Raw genomic sequence first — 17,213 nt, forward strand, 5'->3', positions numbered from 1 at the left:
GGTTTGTCAGAATTATGCCTTCAAAGACTTCTTTCTGATAGCTTGTGGGAAGGTCAGAATTGATGGTGGACTATGAGACAGTGGATCATAGCAGCCAACAACTGCACCCACAGCAGAAAATTTTGGTTCTTTTTAGCAACACTGGGAACAAATTTAGGTGGGAAACTTCAAATACAGTTTAACAGACTAAAACACAAACACTGAAGAAAACTTTAAATGAAACCAAAACATACTGGGCCACATTTTTCCCTGGTGTAGAGCTCTATTAATAAATGATGTAACAACCAACTATTAGATATTACATTATCATTGTCAGATTGCAAATGATCTCATTTTTCTTTTTATTTCTTCAAAAATACATCACCACATGTCCCTTCATATACAGTGGAACGGGTATGCGAGAGAGAGATGCATCTTTTCTCAGGCAGCTAGTAAAATATGTGTTCCAGAGGAATGGTGGAGAGTACATATAGAGAAATCCTTAAGTCCTTAGTCAGTGAGTCAAACTCTCACTGAAGTCATTGAGAGCTTTCCAGAGCAAGGACTGAGTAAATTTTCAGGGCCAGATTGTGATACTTTTAGTCACATTGAGTAGAACTTTACTCCACCAGCAGTCCAATTGAAGTCAATGGTGGATAAGGGTACCATTCACTGTGAGAAAAGTTATCAGATTCTGGCACTAAGAATTTAAGGCCACTTTTTAGTACTGAATTCAAGAGCATGTGTATATTTTGACAGCCAAGGACATTGGCATGTGCTAGGGAAAGATAAATGACATCAGGCCTAATCCTACAAACCCTTACTCACATCAATAGTTCAATGTACAGCAGGGGCTTCAGCGCTGCAGACTATACAGCATAAATTCCTGTAGGGGGCTCCAATGAGCAGCAGGACTTGGCTAACAACAGCCAAAAGCACTTTCAAAGCTTCTGGTGAGAGTGAGCACATTACTTAGGACAACTGAGGCAAGTTACAGTGTCCAACCTAAAACTCTGACCCAGAGGCCTGACTGTATTGAACTCAATGGCTCTACTCGTGTGAGTAAGGAATACTCCATGAGTAAGAGTTTGCAGGTCCCATAGATTTCAAACCCCTTCATTTATCATGTGACTATGAGGAAGAGATGCACAACACTGATGTGTTTTACACACACACACACACACACACACACACACACACACACACACACAAATGTGTACCATTCTGGATTGTGGTTAATGGGTCAGACGGCACCCCTTCTCCTTCCTCCACTCCTCCCATCTCTCCCTCACTTCTAGCCTTTCACCTACAACACTAGCTGTCCCTGTTTATTTGACAATACATTGTAGGGTCTTTGGGCATGGTGGTAGGAGGGTGCATTACCAAAGTATAAACCATCATGTCTCATGAGTGGCGAATGCTTGGCTGACCCAAATCTAAAGAAAAGTTTTGACCGAACAACGAAAAAGTCTCATTTTGAAGCAATAATAAATAATGAATTACACAGGTGAGAACACCGAAATTGAGACAAAGCAGTTAACCTGGGCTGATATTCAGTATGATACTTTACATTCTAAACCCAAGGAACAGATATGGGCTAACATACATTACGGACAAATATAACATTCTTTACCTGAAAAATTGACTTTTTCGTTCATTAAAATGTATACATTGCTCAAGTAGATTATCTACCTTCTTGCTTAAGTTTCAAGAAACAATATGTAAACCAACACCTTCTGCAGAAGATGGATAATGGAATTAGTCATTTTAAATCGCCAATATCAGTCCCCACAATAAAAAGAGTGTCCAATACAGTATCAGTGGAGGCTGTACTTCCCCACTCAGAAAAGTGAGAAAATAGAGACAGAGGAAAAAATAAAAAGGTCACCCCAATTCCAAGAGCCACTGGCATCTGTGACTTTAACCAAAGATAGATGAAGTATCTATCTGTCCCAGCACCCCAAGCTGTATAGCACACATTCCTTTAGGGGATTCCATAGCAGCAGCAGCAGCAGAAAGACCTTATTCAATGGTCTGTTAGCCACAACACAGCAAGTGAGGGGTACTTTACAAAATGTGCTTGTGTGTAATAAGAACATGTAGAGCCAAGTCAAAATGTTCTGCTTACAATGACCCACAAAATTCTGACCCAGAGCCCCTACTGTATATTAACTATTTATACTTTTACCCATGAAGGTATCACATGTCCCATACATTTTCCTACTAGTACAGAGTTAGCCAGATGAGTGTGTTACTCACCAATTAATTTACGCTGACTAGTGCTCATCTGAGAACAAAATAGTAAAACATCACATTTGTTCTAATACTTGTAGGGAGTCCTTGAGAGCTGCTGCTATGGTTACCTAACAAATAAATAAACCTACAGTACAAACTGCTCACATTATTTATATATTTTGGAAAACTTTTGGAGAATATACACAGCTCTCTGGTGCTCAGACAGTGGGGTAGTACATCTGTTTCATTCAGACGGTTGGCTGCATTCTTTGCCTGATATTAATACCAGTGACAATTTAGTAACATAACCACTGGCATGAGAAGTCTGACTTCCAGAAGAACAGATGGTGATGACTATCTCAGGTTAATTTTAGGCTTCAGTAATTGTTCACTTAGTCAGCATTGCTATAATATATGAGCGAAATAGAGGAGAGGAGAGGGAAAAGAAAAAGAAATTTGCAAATCCCTTACCTGTTTCCCATCCAGGGTATACAGCTTTTTGACCACACCCGTCTCCAGTTTTATAGCTTCAGTGATATCGGTGAGAACTTGCTCAAACGAATGTGCAGTCTTCTTGTTCAGGAGCACGCGAACAGCCTTTCGGGGCTTCACCCCACTGCGGATGATGGTCACCAGCTTGGGACGCACAAAATCCTTGTTCTCCCTTGCCTGGGCACTGTTGCTGCTGGCCAGAGACTGAGGTGCTTTCAGGTTGGCCGATGTCTTCACATTGACGGACCAGTTGGGATTGACATTCTTGGTATACTCCACCTTCTTGAAGAAGTTGTCAGATGAACAGACATAGCTTTCCCCTTTTGAAAATAATAAATACAGAGGCAATTATATAGGGAACCAACATGTTGTTATTAGCACTGGTTGGAAAATGGGGAGAACATTGCACAATTCAAGTTTATGAAATTTTGGTTCCATTTTTCATTGAAATGTCATTTCATAAAAATTGTTCAGCCAGTTCTGATTATTACCTACATTTCTTAGGTGCTTGTTACTATAGTATCAAGGTAAAAGCAAGTAGTGTTTCCCCAAAACACATACACTGGTCAATAAACTACCCCTTAAAATAAACAGAAACTAATGGATTACAACCCAGTGACCAAGGGTCAAATTCACAAAGGTGTTTAGGCACTTAAAGATGCTGATAGACACTTTTATGAATCCCCCTAGGTGTCTAAGGGATTTGGGCACCTGTCTGCCATTGAAAACCTCGAGAAGTCACTTCTGTGAATCCCATTAGGTGCCTATCTGCATCTGTAGGCACATAAATACCTGTGTGAATCTGGCCCCGATTGCCAAGAGATACCAACATTGATCAAAAAGGTGCATCTTGCATCATGTCTGAAAAATGGTGACAATCTGGTTCTGAAGAATCTCTAGTGGAAGCAAATTCAAGGATCATTATGCTGATGAAACTAGCAGGCATTGCACATGGGCTTTATTGTACGTTCATTGATTCAAAAGAAGAAATAAGACCTTGACGTAATTGTTTTTAAATGCTACACCTAATGCTATAGCTCACATTTTCTGTACCACACAAATCCAAGCTCATGCTTAGCAGCCATAGGTGAAATGTTAAAAGGTCACAGTTGAGTTTAATCCACATAATGTTGAACAAAAAAAGTCAGCATTTCAAAATTTGGTTCACACTTTTCATTTGCAATCAAATATATGGAATCCTACCTATCCAGGGTTTTACGTCATGCTCATCTCCAGGGTATCTGAGCACCGGGGGATTTGTAACATTTTATTTTGGTGGAAGTCTGCAGGATCCTAGGGATTTGTGGGATTTATTACTGGGGCACAGACTGTAAAACAGTCTCCCCGTGGGAGTGGCAGAAGCTCAGGTGCCTGAGTCGTATCAGATGAGGCTGTAGAAATCACTTAAGAATCCATTGCAGGAAATAATTCTGCGGTGGGTAAAGTAAGGGATAAGTTAATGTAACAAGTCTTTCTCTGTTTAATATGAATTTCATAAAAATTCAATGGATTGTCCACAAGTCCAGAGGATCTTATGGACCTGTGGGGTTTTGTTAGGATAATCTTGCAGGATTTGGGTGAAATTTTGCTATGTTTCTATTTCAAACCTATCAGAACATTCTGACTTTAATTTAGTTCGGACTAGATAGACTATCCTTTAAGGAACTGTTCTCCCTGACAGTGGACTGGTTGGGTTTTCTTGCATACTATCTATGAAGAGCTACAGCGACAGGACGTACACACAATTCATCGTGATACCTTTCCTCTGTGAAAAGACACTGGGCCTGATTCTCCATTGCTTGAAACCTTGTGTCAACGTTTACACCTGTGCAAAGTGGTACCAAATCAAAATTCTCCATTCACTTTCACCAGGGGTGGCGTTTTACACCTCACCTGTGCAAACTGAATGCAGCAGCCATGATTACACAAGGTGGAAGACAGCAAACAAAAAATCAGGCCCATAGTGTCCTTATATTTGTCCTTCTCTGCCTACATTACATTCCTGACACAGGCACAGAGAAGCTTCCTTCATATAACATATGGCAAGAACACTAATAGCTTTATAATACATGGAAGCCTCTAATAGGCTTAGAACGAATGTGTGTTTAGTGTTTACATTCTTATTACTGCTCAGTGTGTGATGGCACGATAAGAAAGTGATAGAAAAGATACATAATATAAATCTTACTCTGTTCCTTTTCGATGTAAAGGGCTTAAAATTCTTTTAGATACTTAGCTCCATGGGAGCAGGGACCTTGTATTCAAATTGCCTGTAAAGCACAGTGCACATTCATAATGCAGTATTTAATACAAAATAACAATAAAGTTATGCAAAGGGTCAAGCTGGGAGGAAGGAGAAGACCAGAATTGTATGTGAACAAGAGATGGGAAGTACACCTCTATCCCGATATAACGCAACCCGATATAACACGAATTCGGATATAACGCGGTAAAGCAGTGCTCCGGGGGGCGGGGCTGCGCACTCCAGCGGATCAAAGCAGGTTCGATATAACGCGGTTTCACCTATAATGCGGTAAGATTTTTTGGCTCCCGAGGACAGCGTTATATCGGGGTAGAGGTGTAATGACAAAACACCCCAGCATAGAGTGAGACACAGGGGAAGAAAGACACAAGACTTAGGATGATTATTTGATTTTTTTAAACTATGCATTTGATCAAGTAATGTACCCCTGGGATTTACATTACGGCTGCAATCCCATTATGATGTTCTGAAGGCAAACACAAACCACCAATGCATTTATGCTGTCACCAGGATCCCTCAATCACAGACATTTCATTTATAGTTGAGGCTTCATAATTCCTTATATTTCTTCCACTGGACCTAGCAGAAGTATAAAGACATTACACAATGCTTTGCTATTATGAAGAATTCCCACTGGAGATATTGATCATCTTTCAGCAGCACCTAATCCTAGGTCTTTCTGATTAATAAATGATAAGCTGCAGTTTATCTATCTGTTTCAGCTCGGCAGCAGCTGGTGTTCAGGGGGGTCCTGCCTTTATCTAGCTGCATAGCTGGTTCTGTGGCTGAAGCACTGCAAGTGCCGTCTGACTTACACAGTGAGAGACCACCCCCGTTAGAACCCTGAACCTTCCACTAGTCAAACACCAGACATATAACAGGGATGGGCAACAGGCAGCTCAGGGGCTGCATCTAGACTGCTAGATCATTGTATTTGGCCTGCCATAACCCGGCTCAGGGCAGGCAATACAGCAGCACCGCGGCCAGGAAAGGGGCAGGGCATCACCAGCCTGAACATGGGCATCACGAGATACTGGGATGAGAGCCAGTGGGCTAGAGCAGGGAGCTGGACCCAGCCCCGTACATGAGTCACCACTACAGGGTAAGTGGGGGACAGGCTCTCCAACCCCCTCCCCCGTGTGCGAGTTACATCATCCTACAGACCTGACTCCCCCCATGCAATCCCCCCTTGCCTCACCCCCTCCCAGGTACAGTACCCGATTCTCCCCCTGCATCACCTCCCCAGGGCCAGGACCCAACTCCTTCCACCTCCAGTCACACCCCCTGGCAACAGGACTTGACCCCTCCCACTTCCCGCATGCATCACACTCCCTGGCCTGCCAAAGGGTTTAGTGGTTTTGTGATTCCTCTACTATCTTAACGTGGCCCATCCCTGAAATATAATATTTACATTCTAGAGCGAGGAAGGATGGTCTTGTATTTAATCACAGGCCTGAAAATCAGAAGATCTGGGTTCTATTCCTATTTCTGCCATAGGGCTCCTGTGTGATCTTCGGCAAGTCACTTAACTGATCTTATGTCTCAGTTTCCATATCTGTGAAACAAGGATAGTAATATCTACCACACTAGGCTTAAATCGTTAATGTTTACATAATGCTTTTGGGGTGCTTGAATAAAAGAGGATACAGAAAAGCAAAATATATGTTTGCACTGTGTTCTATAAATACACAAAACCTTAAAGAGAACATTTTTTCATGGATAAGTTCCACATTTAAAAAAAAAATCAGCGCTTACTGTTCTGTTTGTTGGAATGTAACTGTTACATTTGCTCCAGGAGAAATATTTGAAATGTCTCACTATGCTATGTAGTTGTCTAGTATATTTATAACACTCTGGAGGAGTGAAGGTAATATTCCTTTACTAGACCTTAATGCGGGGATGTTGCAGGGCTAGATAGTCTAGTAGTTTCAGACACTGGCCTTTCAAATTATGCTGATGGTCACATGTGGAAAACACAATAAGTTTTGTATTTTCAACCTAGCCCCTAGTGAATATTTTTGTTCACATCACAAAGCCAGCCAGCAATTTTCTTTGATTGGCAGCTTGCTCTCAGGAGAAACCAACATTCAGAATAGAAGCAGAGGTGTTGCAGAGAATGACTGAGGTGCAGTAGTAGGTCTGTATGAAAAAAATCATCCCTTCCGGAGCCACAAATTTAACTGCAATGTGGAAGGGGGGCTCTTTGTTTGTTATTTTAAATCTTGGATTCATTTTATGTATGTCCCAACCTCTCATATTTTATGGCCTCTGAGTTGCCAATTATTATTATTAAGTTCCTCACAGGGGTAATTCCTTTTTAAACTCTTCTTTCTCTTTTGTCATGTACCACTTGGAGGCATTTTTGCAGCAATCTATCAAATCTGCTAAAATAGAGTTCTATTACTGTGGATTCATTATTTGGTAGAGAACAACAAACAAACAACGACAAATGACTTGCGTGACAGGGCAGTAGAAGGAATGGGCAGGCATCTCAGGGAACATAAGAACGCTCCAAGCACAAAGAGGTAATACCTCCAGAACCAAAGGGTTGTCCAGGAGAGACCAAATGAAGGCTTCTTTCATGAGCAATGGATATTTCTCCACCCACACATTTATTAAGTAGCTAATGAGAGGTCAAGGTATAGGACACAGGTTCTCAAACTGTGGGTCGGGACCCCAAAGTGGGTCACAACCCCATTTTAATGGGGTCCCCAGGGCAGGCTCAGACTTACTGCGATCCAGGGCCAAAGCTGAAGCCTGAGTCCCACCGCCCAGGGCCGAAGCCTGAGGGTTTCAGTCCTAGGTGGTGGGGCTCTGGTTACAGGCACTCTGCCTGGGGCTGAAGCTCTTGGGCTCCAGTTTTGCCCCCCACCCCCCCCCCCCCGTACAGGGCAGTGGGGCTTTGCCCCCCCCCACACACACACAGGGCCACGGGGCTCCAGTGGGCTCAGGCTGCACGATCCCTCCAGGGATCATGCGGTAATTTTTGTTGTCAGAAGGGGGTCGTGATGCAATGAAGTTTGAGAATCCCTGGTATAGGACTTCCCCAGACACAAAGAAATATAACTGCAATAACCACTGTGTGGTTTGGTGGAGGGAACTCACAGTTTATCAAATGGTATGAGGGAGAGGAGCACAGAACAGTACTGAGAGTCAAACACAAAAAGCAGAGCGCTTCCTCCCGCCCCCGGCCTCACTCCTGCCAAGGCTCACACACGTGTTAAAGTTTAAGTCATATTGAATTCATTATGAATACTTATGTGCCTATGTCTTTGCAGGATGAGGTCTGTTATCATTCAGGAACTGAACGCATGTTCAGTAATGCAGCTGGAGCTCACATCCATTAAGATATGATGAGCAGCCATTTTGTTGTATTCACACATTGAATTCCAAATGGCAGCCCCACAGCCCCAAACACAATAGTCACATTGACCTCTGCAACCTACTCGTCTCAAAGGAAAATCTCATTTGCACATTTTTACTTGTTTTTCTTTTTAAAGAAAAATGTGCTATTAAATAAGGCTTTCGCTTTCATGGCACCAGATCACTGCAGAATGTATGTTAAATCCATAGCGCCAAAGCGACACAGGATTGACTTCTCTTTATCATGGCACCAGGCTAGTGCAAGCATGGGCTACCTGGGTCATGATGCCAAGGTGCTGCAGGAGTGGACACGCTCAACACGATGCCAAATAACTACAGTGTTGCGTTACATCTATCATGGCACACAGCCAGTCCAAGGATATACGCCTTTTGTCATGGCAGAGACAATGATTTGGTTTAAAGTTTCAAAGTCAAGCCTAAGTCATAATTACTGTATTTTCCATTAGAACCCGTCTATCAAATTTAATTAGTCCACTATGGCTTTAAATTAAGCACAGTTTCCATTGCATCTAAACTTTTTTTTTTTAAAGGAACACTAGGCTTGAGGTGATAGCTTTAAACTGTAGAGGCTATCAGTTAAGCCTTAACGTAGCTTGGCAATCTCCCTTTGATAACAGCTGATGATGACGGAAGGTCACCTTTTCAAAAAACAGCTTCTCAATTTGCACCAGCTAGTTTGGTGAGTGCAATAAATTCTGCTGTAAAATTTTCATGCACGAGTGGAGAAGCTGGATTGAGGCCATTTTGAAAATTTAGCTGCCAAGGATTATTCCAATAAATAGTCCCTCGTGGGCTGAGGCCAACTCTTCTGGTTGTCGATTTGGCTCCCACAGCTCATCCATTTTATATTGCATTTGACTTTCACATTTCTTGGGGATTTATGACTTCAATGGGAATTGGACTCAGCCCCTTGCTGGAGCGCCTCTGTATTATGCTGGATTGGCCATTCAGATTCTACCACCTGGGTTTCGTGCCATCTCAGGCACGAGGCGGGATTTTCTGTTGCCCTGAAGACTTCTCCAGTTCCTTAGAATTTACTTGCAAAAGGCACCATTTTAAAAATGGAATTTTAGGGTGAATTTTTCTTCTAGATTCTCCCACAAGAGTCTTTAGTTTAGGAGTAAGAGGAGCTTATTGATCTTGCTTGTAAAATAAGGCAATTATATAAAAGAAAAATGGTATGTTCCCATACTGCCTTTCATACCGCAAGACCCCAAGGTGCTTTACATCCTGTATATACAGAGGGCACTCACCCTGTCAACCTTGGGATGGGACTCAGTAGTCATTTTGGGTCAGCAACAGTGAAAAACAATTCAGTTGAAATGCAGCAGTAATTTTAGTTATTAGAATGTAAGTACCCATGCTAGGGTGGTTTTTTTCCAGGACACCAGCCATGTACACTAGTTCCAAAGGTTCCGGAACCTCCTTCAGTTAGTTTAATATTGAAGTTTATTGCACTAAGTAAATTGCACACACACCACATGGGCATTTCAACACACCTACTAACACACCATCTGTTCTAGCATGCGCTAGGCTCTTTGTAAAACATAACACAGTTTTCAGCTGGTGCACATATTCAACTTCATCTCAAACCCTAGCCAAAGTCACCCAGTGATGTTTTATACAAATGAAACCAGCTTCTGACCAGTAGCGGCATGAAGCCTAGGTCTACATACTAGGGCAGGTGAACTATCTACCATCAAACAATGCAGCCTAACCCAAACCATGAACCAGACAAGGATAGACCACTTTCCAAGGGAAGGAAGGCTCAGCAAAAAATGAAGGCACTGGATAGGAATTCAGGAGATTTAGGTTCAGTCCCCAGCTATGCCACAGACTTCCTAGGTAACCCTGGGCATGTCTCTGAATCTCTCTGCACCTCAGTTCCCCATCTGTATAATAAGGGATCCGAATATTCCCTTTTCCCCCCACTCATTGTCTATATAGATTGTAAACTCTTTGGGAAGGAACTGTCTCTTCCTATGTGTTTGTATAGTGCAGGGGTAGGCAACCTATGGCACGGGTGCCAAAGGCGGCACACAAGCTGATTTTCAGTGGCACTCAGACTGCCTGGGTCCTGGCCACTGGTCCGGGGGGGCTCTGCATTTTAATTTAATTTTAAATGAAGCTTCTTAAACATTTTAAAAACCTTATTTACTTTACATACACCAATAGTTTAGTTATATAATATATAGACTTATAGAAAGAGACCTTCTAAAAATGTTTAAATGTATTACTGGCACGCGAAACCTTAAATTAGAGTAAATAAATGAAGACTTGGCACACCACTTCTGAAAGGTTGCCGACCCCTGGTATAGTGCCTTGCACAGTGGGGTGTCCAATTTGGTTGGTGCCTCGAGGCACTGCTTTAATATACAGCATCAGCACACTGGGGATTAGACTATCTCAGGAGAAGTGGCAGTAGCCTTTTCAGAATGATAAAAGGCACAAAGCTAAAAGTGGGAAAGGAGACAGGAGGTTTAAGGGCAAGGAAGAACATGGGGAGAGGCAGAAAACGAGCCCATACTGGGGAAAGATTATGGCAAACGTTCAAGGTGAAGCTGAAGAGCTTGGGTTTGGTATGGTAAGAAATCTGGAGTCAAAGGAGGCTCTATAAATACATTAGGAGCAAGAGAAAGACAACGGAAAGTGTCGGTCCACTATTTCTTGGGGAAGGAGAGCTAATAACTAGGGCCCTACTAAATTCATAGTCCATTTTGGTCAATTTCATGGTCACAGGATTTAAAAAATAATAAATTTCATGATTTCAGTTATTTAAATCTGAAATTTTATGGTGTTGTAATTATAGGGGTTCTAACCCAAAAAGGATTTGGGGTAGGGGGGCAAGGTTATTGTAGTCGGGGGTTGTGGTACTGCTATCCTTACTTCTGAGCTGCTGCTGGTGGTGGCGCTGCCTTCAGAGCTAGGCAGCTGGAGAGCGGCGGCTGTTGGCCGGGAGCCCAGCTCTGAAGGCAGAGCCGCTGCCAGCAGCAGCGCAGAAGTAAGGATGGCATGGTATGTTATTGTCACCCTTACTTCTGCACTGCTGCTGGCAGGGCGCGGCCTTCACAGCTGGGCACTTGGCCAACAGCTGCTGCTCTCCAGCTGCCCAGCTCTGAAGGCAACGCAGAAGTAAGGGTGGCAATACCACGACCTCTTAAAATAAGCTTGGAACCCCCCTGCAACTCCCTTTTGGATCAGGATTCCCAATTTGAGAAACCCTGATCACTCCTTTGAAATCTGTATAGGGTAAAAGCACATAAAAGACCAGATTTCATCAGGGGAGACCAGATTTCACGGTCCATGACACATTTTTCATGGCCGTGAATTTGGTAGGGCCCTATTAATTGATTATATCAAGAAGGTTGATATGTTTAATGCCTATTTTGCTTGTCTTCACTAAAAAGGTTAATTATGACAGATGCTTAACACAATTAATATTAACAACAAGGGGGAAGAAAAACAAGCCATAATAGAGAAAGAACTGGTTAAAGAATATTTAGATAATTTTAGATGTATTAAAGTTGGCAGGACCTGACAAAATTCACCCTTATGGTACTTAAGGAACTAACTGAAGCAATTTTGGAACTGTTAGGTGATTATCTTCAAGAACTCAGGGAGGACAGGTGAGGTCCCAGTTTGCTGGAGAAGGGCAAACATAGTACCTATCTTTAAAAAGGGGGCTCAGGAAATTATAAACCAATCAGCCTAACTTCAACATCTGGAACAAATTATTAAACAATCAATATGTAAGTACCTAAGGGATAATAGGTAAGTAATAGCCAGCACAAATTTGTCAAGAACAAATCATGTCAGACCAATCTAATTTCCTTCTTTGACAGAGTTACTGGACTAGTGGATAGGGGAGGAAGTAGTAGATGTGATATATCTTTATTTTAGTAAGGTTTTTTGACACAGTCCTACATTAAATTCTCATAAGTAAATTAAGGAAATGTGGTTTAGAGCAGTGACTCTCAACCTTTCCAGACTACTGTACCCCTTTCAGGAGTCTGATTTGTCCTGTGTACCCCCAAGTTTCACCTCACTTAAAAACTACTTGCTCACTGTAACAGGGTTGGGACTCACCACCCGGCGCCTCCTACTGGTTGCCTCTGGGAATTAGCTCAGTCCAGTGGAGCGCCCTCTCTCGGTGGTGTCCCGCCCATTGTCTCACCCTTGGTTGGCTTCTGAGCCCACGTCGCTCACCAACCCGCGGCGTCCTCTTCAGGACCACTGCCCTCCGGCAGTGCCCTTCAGTCCATCCACACCCCCTTCCGGGGGGGTGTGTGTGTCAATCAGCAGTCTCTATGTCCAGCCACCGTGGTCAACCACACCCCAAAGTCTAATCCCGCCTGTCAGGGATCTGGTGTGGTCTATAATGGCCGCTCCCTACGGCCAATGGCTGGGTGTACTGCAAGGGGGAAAGGGGGGGACCCAGGCCCGCCCTCTACTCTGGGTCCCGACCCAGGGACCCTCTGGCGGCAGCCTCGCTGTCCTCCTTCTCTCCCCTTCGTCTGTCCACTTCCCTGGGCCGCTTCCCCTACGGCCCCTTGCACCCGCTAGGCCCTTCCCTTCAGGGCCTGCAGCCTGGCAGGCTACGGGCTAGTGCGCCCTTTTGCTCCCCGAGCCTGGCCAGCACTGCGCTGTCCGAGGTGCTAGTCTTCCTGCTCTGGAGACAGACCCTCCCCTGTCAAAGGCCTGGGACAGACTGACTGCTCTCTCCCTGAGCAGCCTTTTTATAGGGCTGAGCCTGGCCCTGATTGGCTGCCTCCAATCTGGGCCCTGATTGCCTCACAATAAGCCCTTTTCTGATCGGCTGCCCATCTGCGCAGGCACACTGGCCTGCTGCAGCCTAAATTCTCAGGGAGTGGGGCAGTCCGCCCCACTACACACCCTCCCGCTTAAGAACCCTCCCAGGGGGGAGTTTCCTATTGCCCCTGTGCTCCTCGCAGCTGGGCCCTCAGGGAATCTCTTTCAAAGTGCAGGCCCTCCAACAACTGGAGCCACCTGCTTCCCTCTTCTATGGTCTGGGTCCCCACCGTAGACCTCCCTGGTCCTACGTGGGTTCCCACTTCCGTTTGGGTTCCCACCTCGGCCCTCCCGGCCCCTACGTGGGTTCCCTCTGTTAGGTGGGGCCTCTCTGCCCCAGCCCCTGGGTCACCAGCAATCACACATCACTGAACAAAAACACTGACCCAGGAACCTATCCTTGCAACAAAGCCCAATGCCAACTCTGCCCACATATCTATTCAAGTGATATCATCATAGGACCTAATCTCATCAGCCATGCCATCAGGGGCTCGTTCACCTGCACATCTACCAATGTGATATATGCCATCATGTGCCAGCAATGCCCCTCTGCCATGTACATTGGCCAAACCGGACAGTCTCTACGCAAAAGAATGAATGGACACAAATCTGACATCAGGAATCATAACATTCAAAAACCAGTAGGAGAACACTTTAACCTGTCTGGTCATTCAATGACAGACCTGCGGGTGGCAATTTTGCAACAAAAAAGCTTCAAAAACAGACTCCAACGAGAAACTGCTGAGCTTGAATTGATATGCAAATTAGATACAATCAACTTAGACTTAAATAGAGACTGGGAATGGCTGAGCCATTACAAACATTGAATCAATCTCCCCATGTAAGTACTCTCACACTTCTTATCAAACTGTCTGTACTGGGGTATCTTGATTATCACTTCAAAAGTTTTTTTTCCTCTTACTTAATTGGCCTCTCAGAGTTGGTAAGACAACTCCCACCTTTTCATGCTCTCTGTATGTGTATATATATATCCTCAATATATGTTCCATTCTATGCATCCGAAGAAGTGGGCTGTAGCCCACGAAAGCTTATGCTCAAATAAATTTGTTAGTCTCTAAGGTGCCACAAGTACTCCTAGACTTTGGTTAGTTCAGCATTGCTTAATATGACCCTGCATCCTAGAAAGAACATATTTATGATACCCTGATACCCCCTGTTTACAGAACAGCCTTCCATGATATAGATCAGGGGTTGGCAACCTCTGGCACGCAGCTCGCCAGGGTAAGCACCCTGGCAGGCCGGGCCAGTTTGTTTACCTGCCGCGTCAGCCGGTTCGGCCGATCGCGGCTCCCACTGGCCTCTGTTCGCCGCTCCAGGCCAATGGGGGCTGCGGGAAGCCACGGCCAGCATATCCCTCGGCCTGCACCGCTTCCAGCAGCCCCCATTGGCCTGGGACGGCAAACTGCAGACAGTGGGAGCCGCGATCGGCTGAACCTGCCAACACGGCAGGTAAACAAACTGTCCCGGCCTGCCAGGGTGCTTACCCTGGCGAGCCGCGTGCCAGAGGTTGCTGACTCCTGATATAGATGTTATAATCAAAAATGCAGAATGTAACACTTAACACTAATTTCAGTTATTCAGTGTTTATGCCAAAAGCAAAGTCTATGAAGATCAGTCGCTCTTTGATAACTACTTTTTCCAGGTTCTAGTTGCTGTATTGAAGGTTATGCTTTATAAAACAATGACTGTAATTATGCTTTCATTACACTCCAATTATTCTTTTTGATACATGTAGTTACCATTAATATAAAAGGTTAATTATATGATTGAAATAATTTTTATCCCTTTACTGACATTTTGGTTTTTTTCCCTGCATGTGCTAGAATACAATCTTATAAGCAAGAAGTTAACTGCAATGATTATGTGAACAATTATAGTCCAGTTGCAGTGCAACTACAGCTGCTGTAATATAAATTATAACCCATTAATGTCTCTTTCTCTTTCTGTTTGGTGTTCTGCAAGCAGGCTATCCATAGTGACATGGGAACATTGTTATCATGGAGTAGTTGGTAAAGGCATTAGGCTATTAACTTTACATTTTTATTCATTGGAATGGGGATTTCTTTGTTTTCATTCCATTCAGATACATGTGTACATTGGCTGAGGTTCTGTAGTGTGACTCTGCCAACCACATTTTAAATAAGTACTTGTTTTTCAAATTCACGTCAGCAGCTAAATCTTTTTTATTGCCATTTTGGTGTGACACACCAAAGGCAAAATGTCAGCACCTCCTGCTGTAACCTAATCAGTTAAACAAACACTTTTCCAGGAGCTGGGTAACATTCCTGCTTGCAGCACGGTGAAGCCAGTGCAAAATGATTTTTAAAAATAAAAAGGCAGGGATATTTGCTTCTACTCCACTGCAAAAACAGGACACGTAAGAGATAAACCAATGGAACAGGAAATGTGATGTTTCCTTTTTATGAAGCTATTACTGAAAATGGAAGAGTTACAATAAACAGTGAAACCTAGAAAAATGTGGCTGGCACCGTTCCTCTGGCGACTATTTTGGACATACTGAAAGACTGACACTAAATATATGACATAATCATTAGTTTAAAAAAATCCTCACACCTCCATCTGTTTGACATCTGTTCTTAATCTAATTGTAGTAGGGAAGTTGTATTATTCTATCATCTCTGTATCTTTGCTAGTGAAGCTCCCAAAGTAATACTACTTAGTATATTACTTATTCTAATACGTTTTCATCCATAGAACACGAAGTGCATTACAAAGGCAAACAAGTATCCATATCCCCATTCTACAGGTGAGAACATTCAGGTGAAGGGTGGGTGGGCGTATAGAGCCTTCCTGAAGCTCACACGATGAATCACAGGCAAAGCTCAGCACAGAACCAACCTCCTCGTAATGTGCAGGCCAGTGTCTTATTCATTAAAACCTGCTGTTTCCTAATAAAAGGAAGGGGCCTCGTGACTTTCCTATAGTCTCATCAAATGAGCCAGAAGGTCTGTTTGAATGAAAATGCCACCAACCTGCTTCCTAACAATACCAAAATAGCTTCAACTCGGTGAATCCAGATAAGAAAGAACCAAGTGTCTAAATTTCTAATTGAGAAGAGAGCACAAGAATTACTGTGGGCATCCTCTTCATTCATTATACACAACTATGCCAACTGCAGACACCCCCCCTCCTCCCCCGCCATGGCATTGCTCCTGGGAACGAAATGAAGCTCTGACCATGTAATGATATTATTTCCTGTCTTGACTTCAGGCGGCTTTGTCTCCAGAGTGTGACATCATTAAAGATGGCAGCTCACTGGGTCAGAGGTAACTCACGGGGCCAAAATAACTCCGGTTTACTGAGAGGAAACTGAACAACCTGCCCAAGTTCTGAGTTGACCAGATTTCATCCTGAATCTCAGTTTTAGAAACAGTTTGGAATAGTCTGCAATTCAACAATTCCATAGATAACCTACACACAAACAGGCACCAAGGCCTACCACGAACCACTAAAATAGCCGTTAGTGTCAATGCACACATTCTTGCACAGATACACACACTACACAAATGCTGTCCACACACACCCCCAACCCACAGACACTGAACACATCCCTCCCAAGGTGGAGACACGCCCCTATAGACACACTGTCCACACACACCCCAACCCACAGACACACCCCTACAAACACACGGCACACATCCCCCTCAACCCAGAGACACGCCCCTACAAATACTGCGCACCCCCCCCCCCCACAGCACAGACATGCCCCTACAGACACTGTGCACATCCCCCCAACACGCAGACACAATCTTAAAGACACTGTGCACATCCCTCCCACTGCAGAGACATACCCCTGCACACACTGCGCACATCCCCCCAACACGCAGACAGGCCCCTACAGACACTGTGCACATCCCCCCAACACACAGACACGCCCCTACAGACACACTGTCCACACACACCCTAACCCACAGACACACCCCTACAAACACACGGCGCACATCCCCTCAACCCAGAGACACGCCCATACAAATACTGCGCACATCCCTCCCACTGCACAGACATGCCC

The 17,213-nt window shown here is 44.1% G+C and overlaps 1 protein-coding gene across 4 annotated transcripts in view; it reads right to left on the reverse strand.

Annotated features, from left to right (window-relative positions):
- The window catches only part of DCX (doublecortin), a 101,885-nt gene that overhangs the window by 80,353 nt on the left and 4,319 nt on the right, over positions 1–17,213 (reverse strand). For all 4 annotated transcript variants that reach the window (XM_024217411.2, XM_024217413.2, XM_024217412.3 and 1 more), the window contains exon 3: positions 2,686–3,026. In XM_024217411.2, the coding sequence (XP_024073179.2) occupies positions 2,686–3,026 (341 nt within the window). The remainder of the gene's footprint in view (positions 1–2,685; positions 3,027–17,213) is intronic.

Source organism: Terrapene carolina, unplaced genomic scaffold, assembly GCF_002925995.2.
Source record: "Terrapene carolina triunguis isolate 2854851 unplaced genomic scaffold, T_m_triunguis-2.0 Scaffold131, whole genome shotgun sequence".
Lineage (NCBI taxonomy): Eukaryota > Metazoa > Chordata > Testudines > Emydidae > Terrapene > Terrapene triunguis.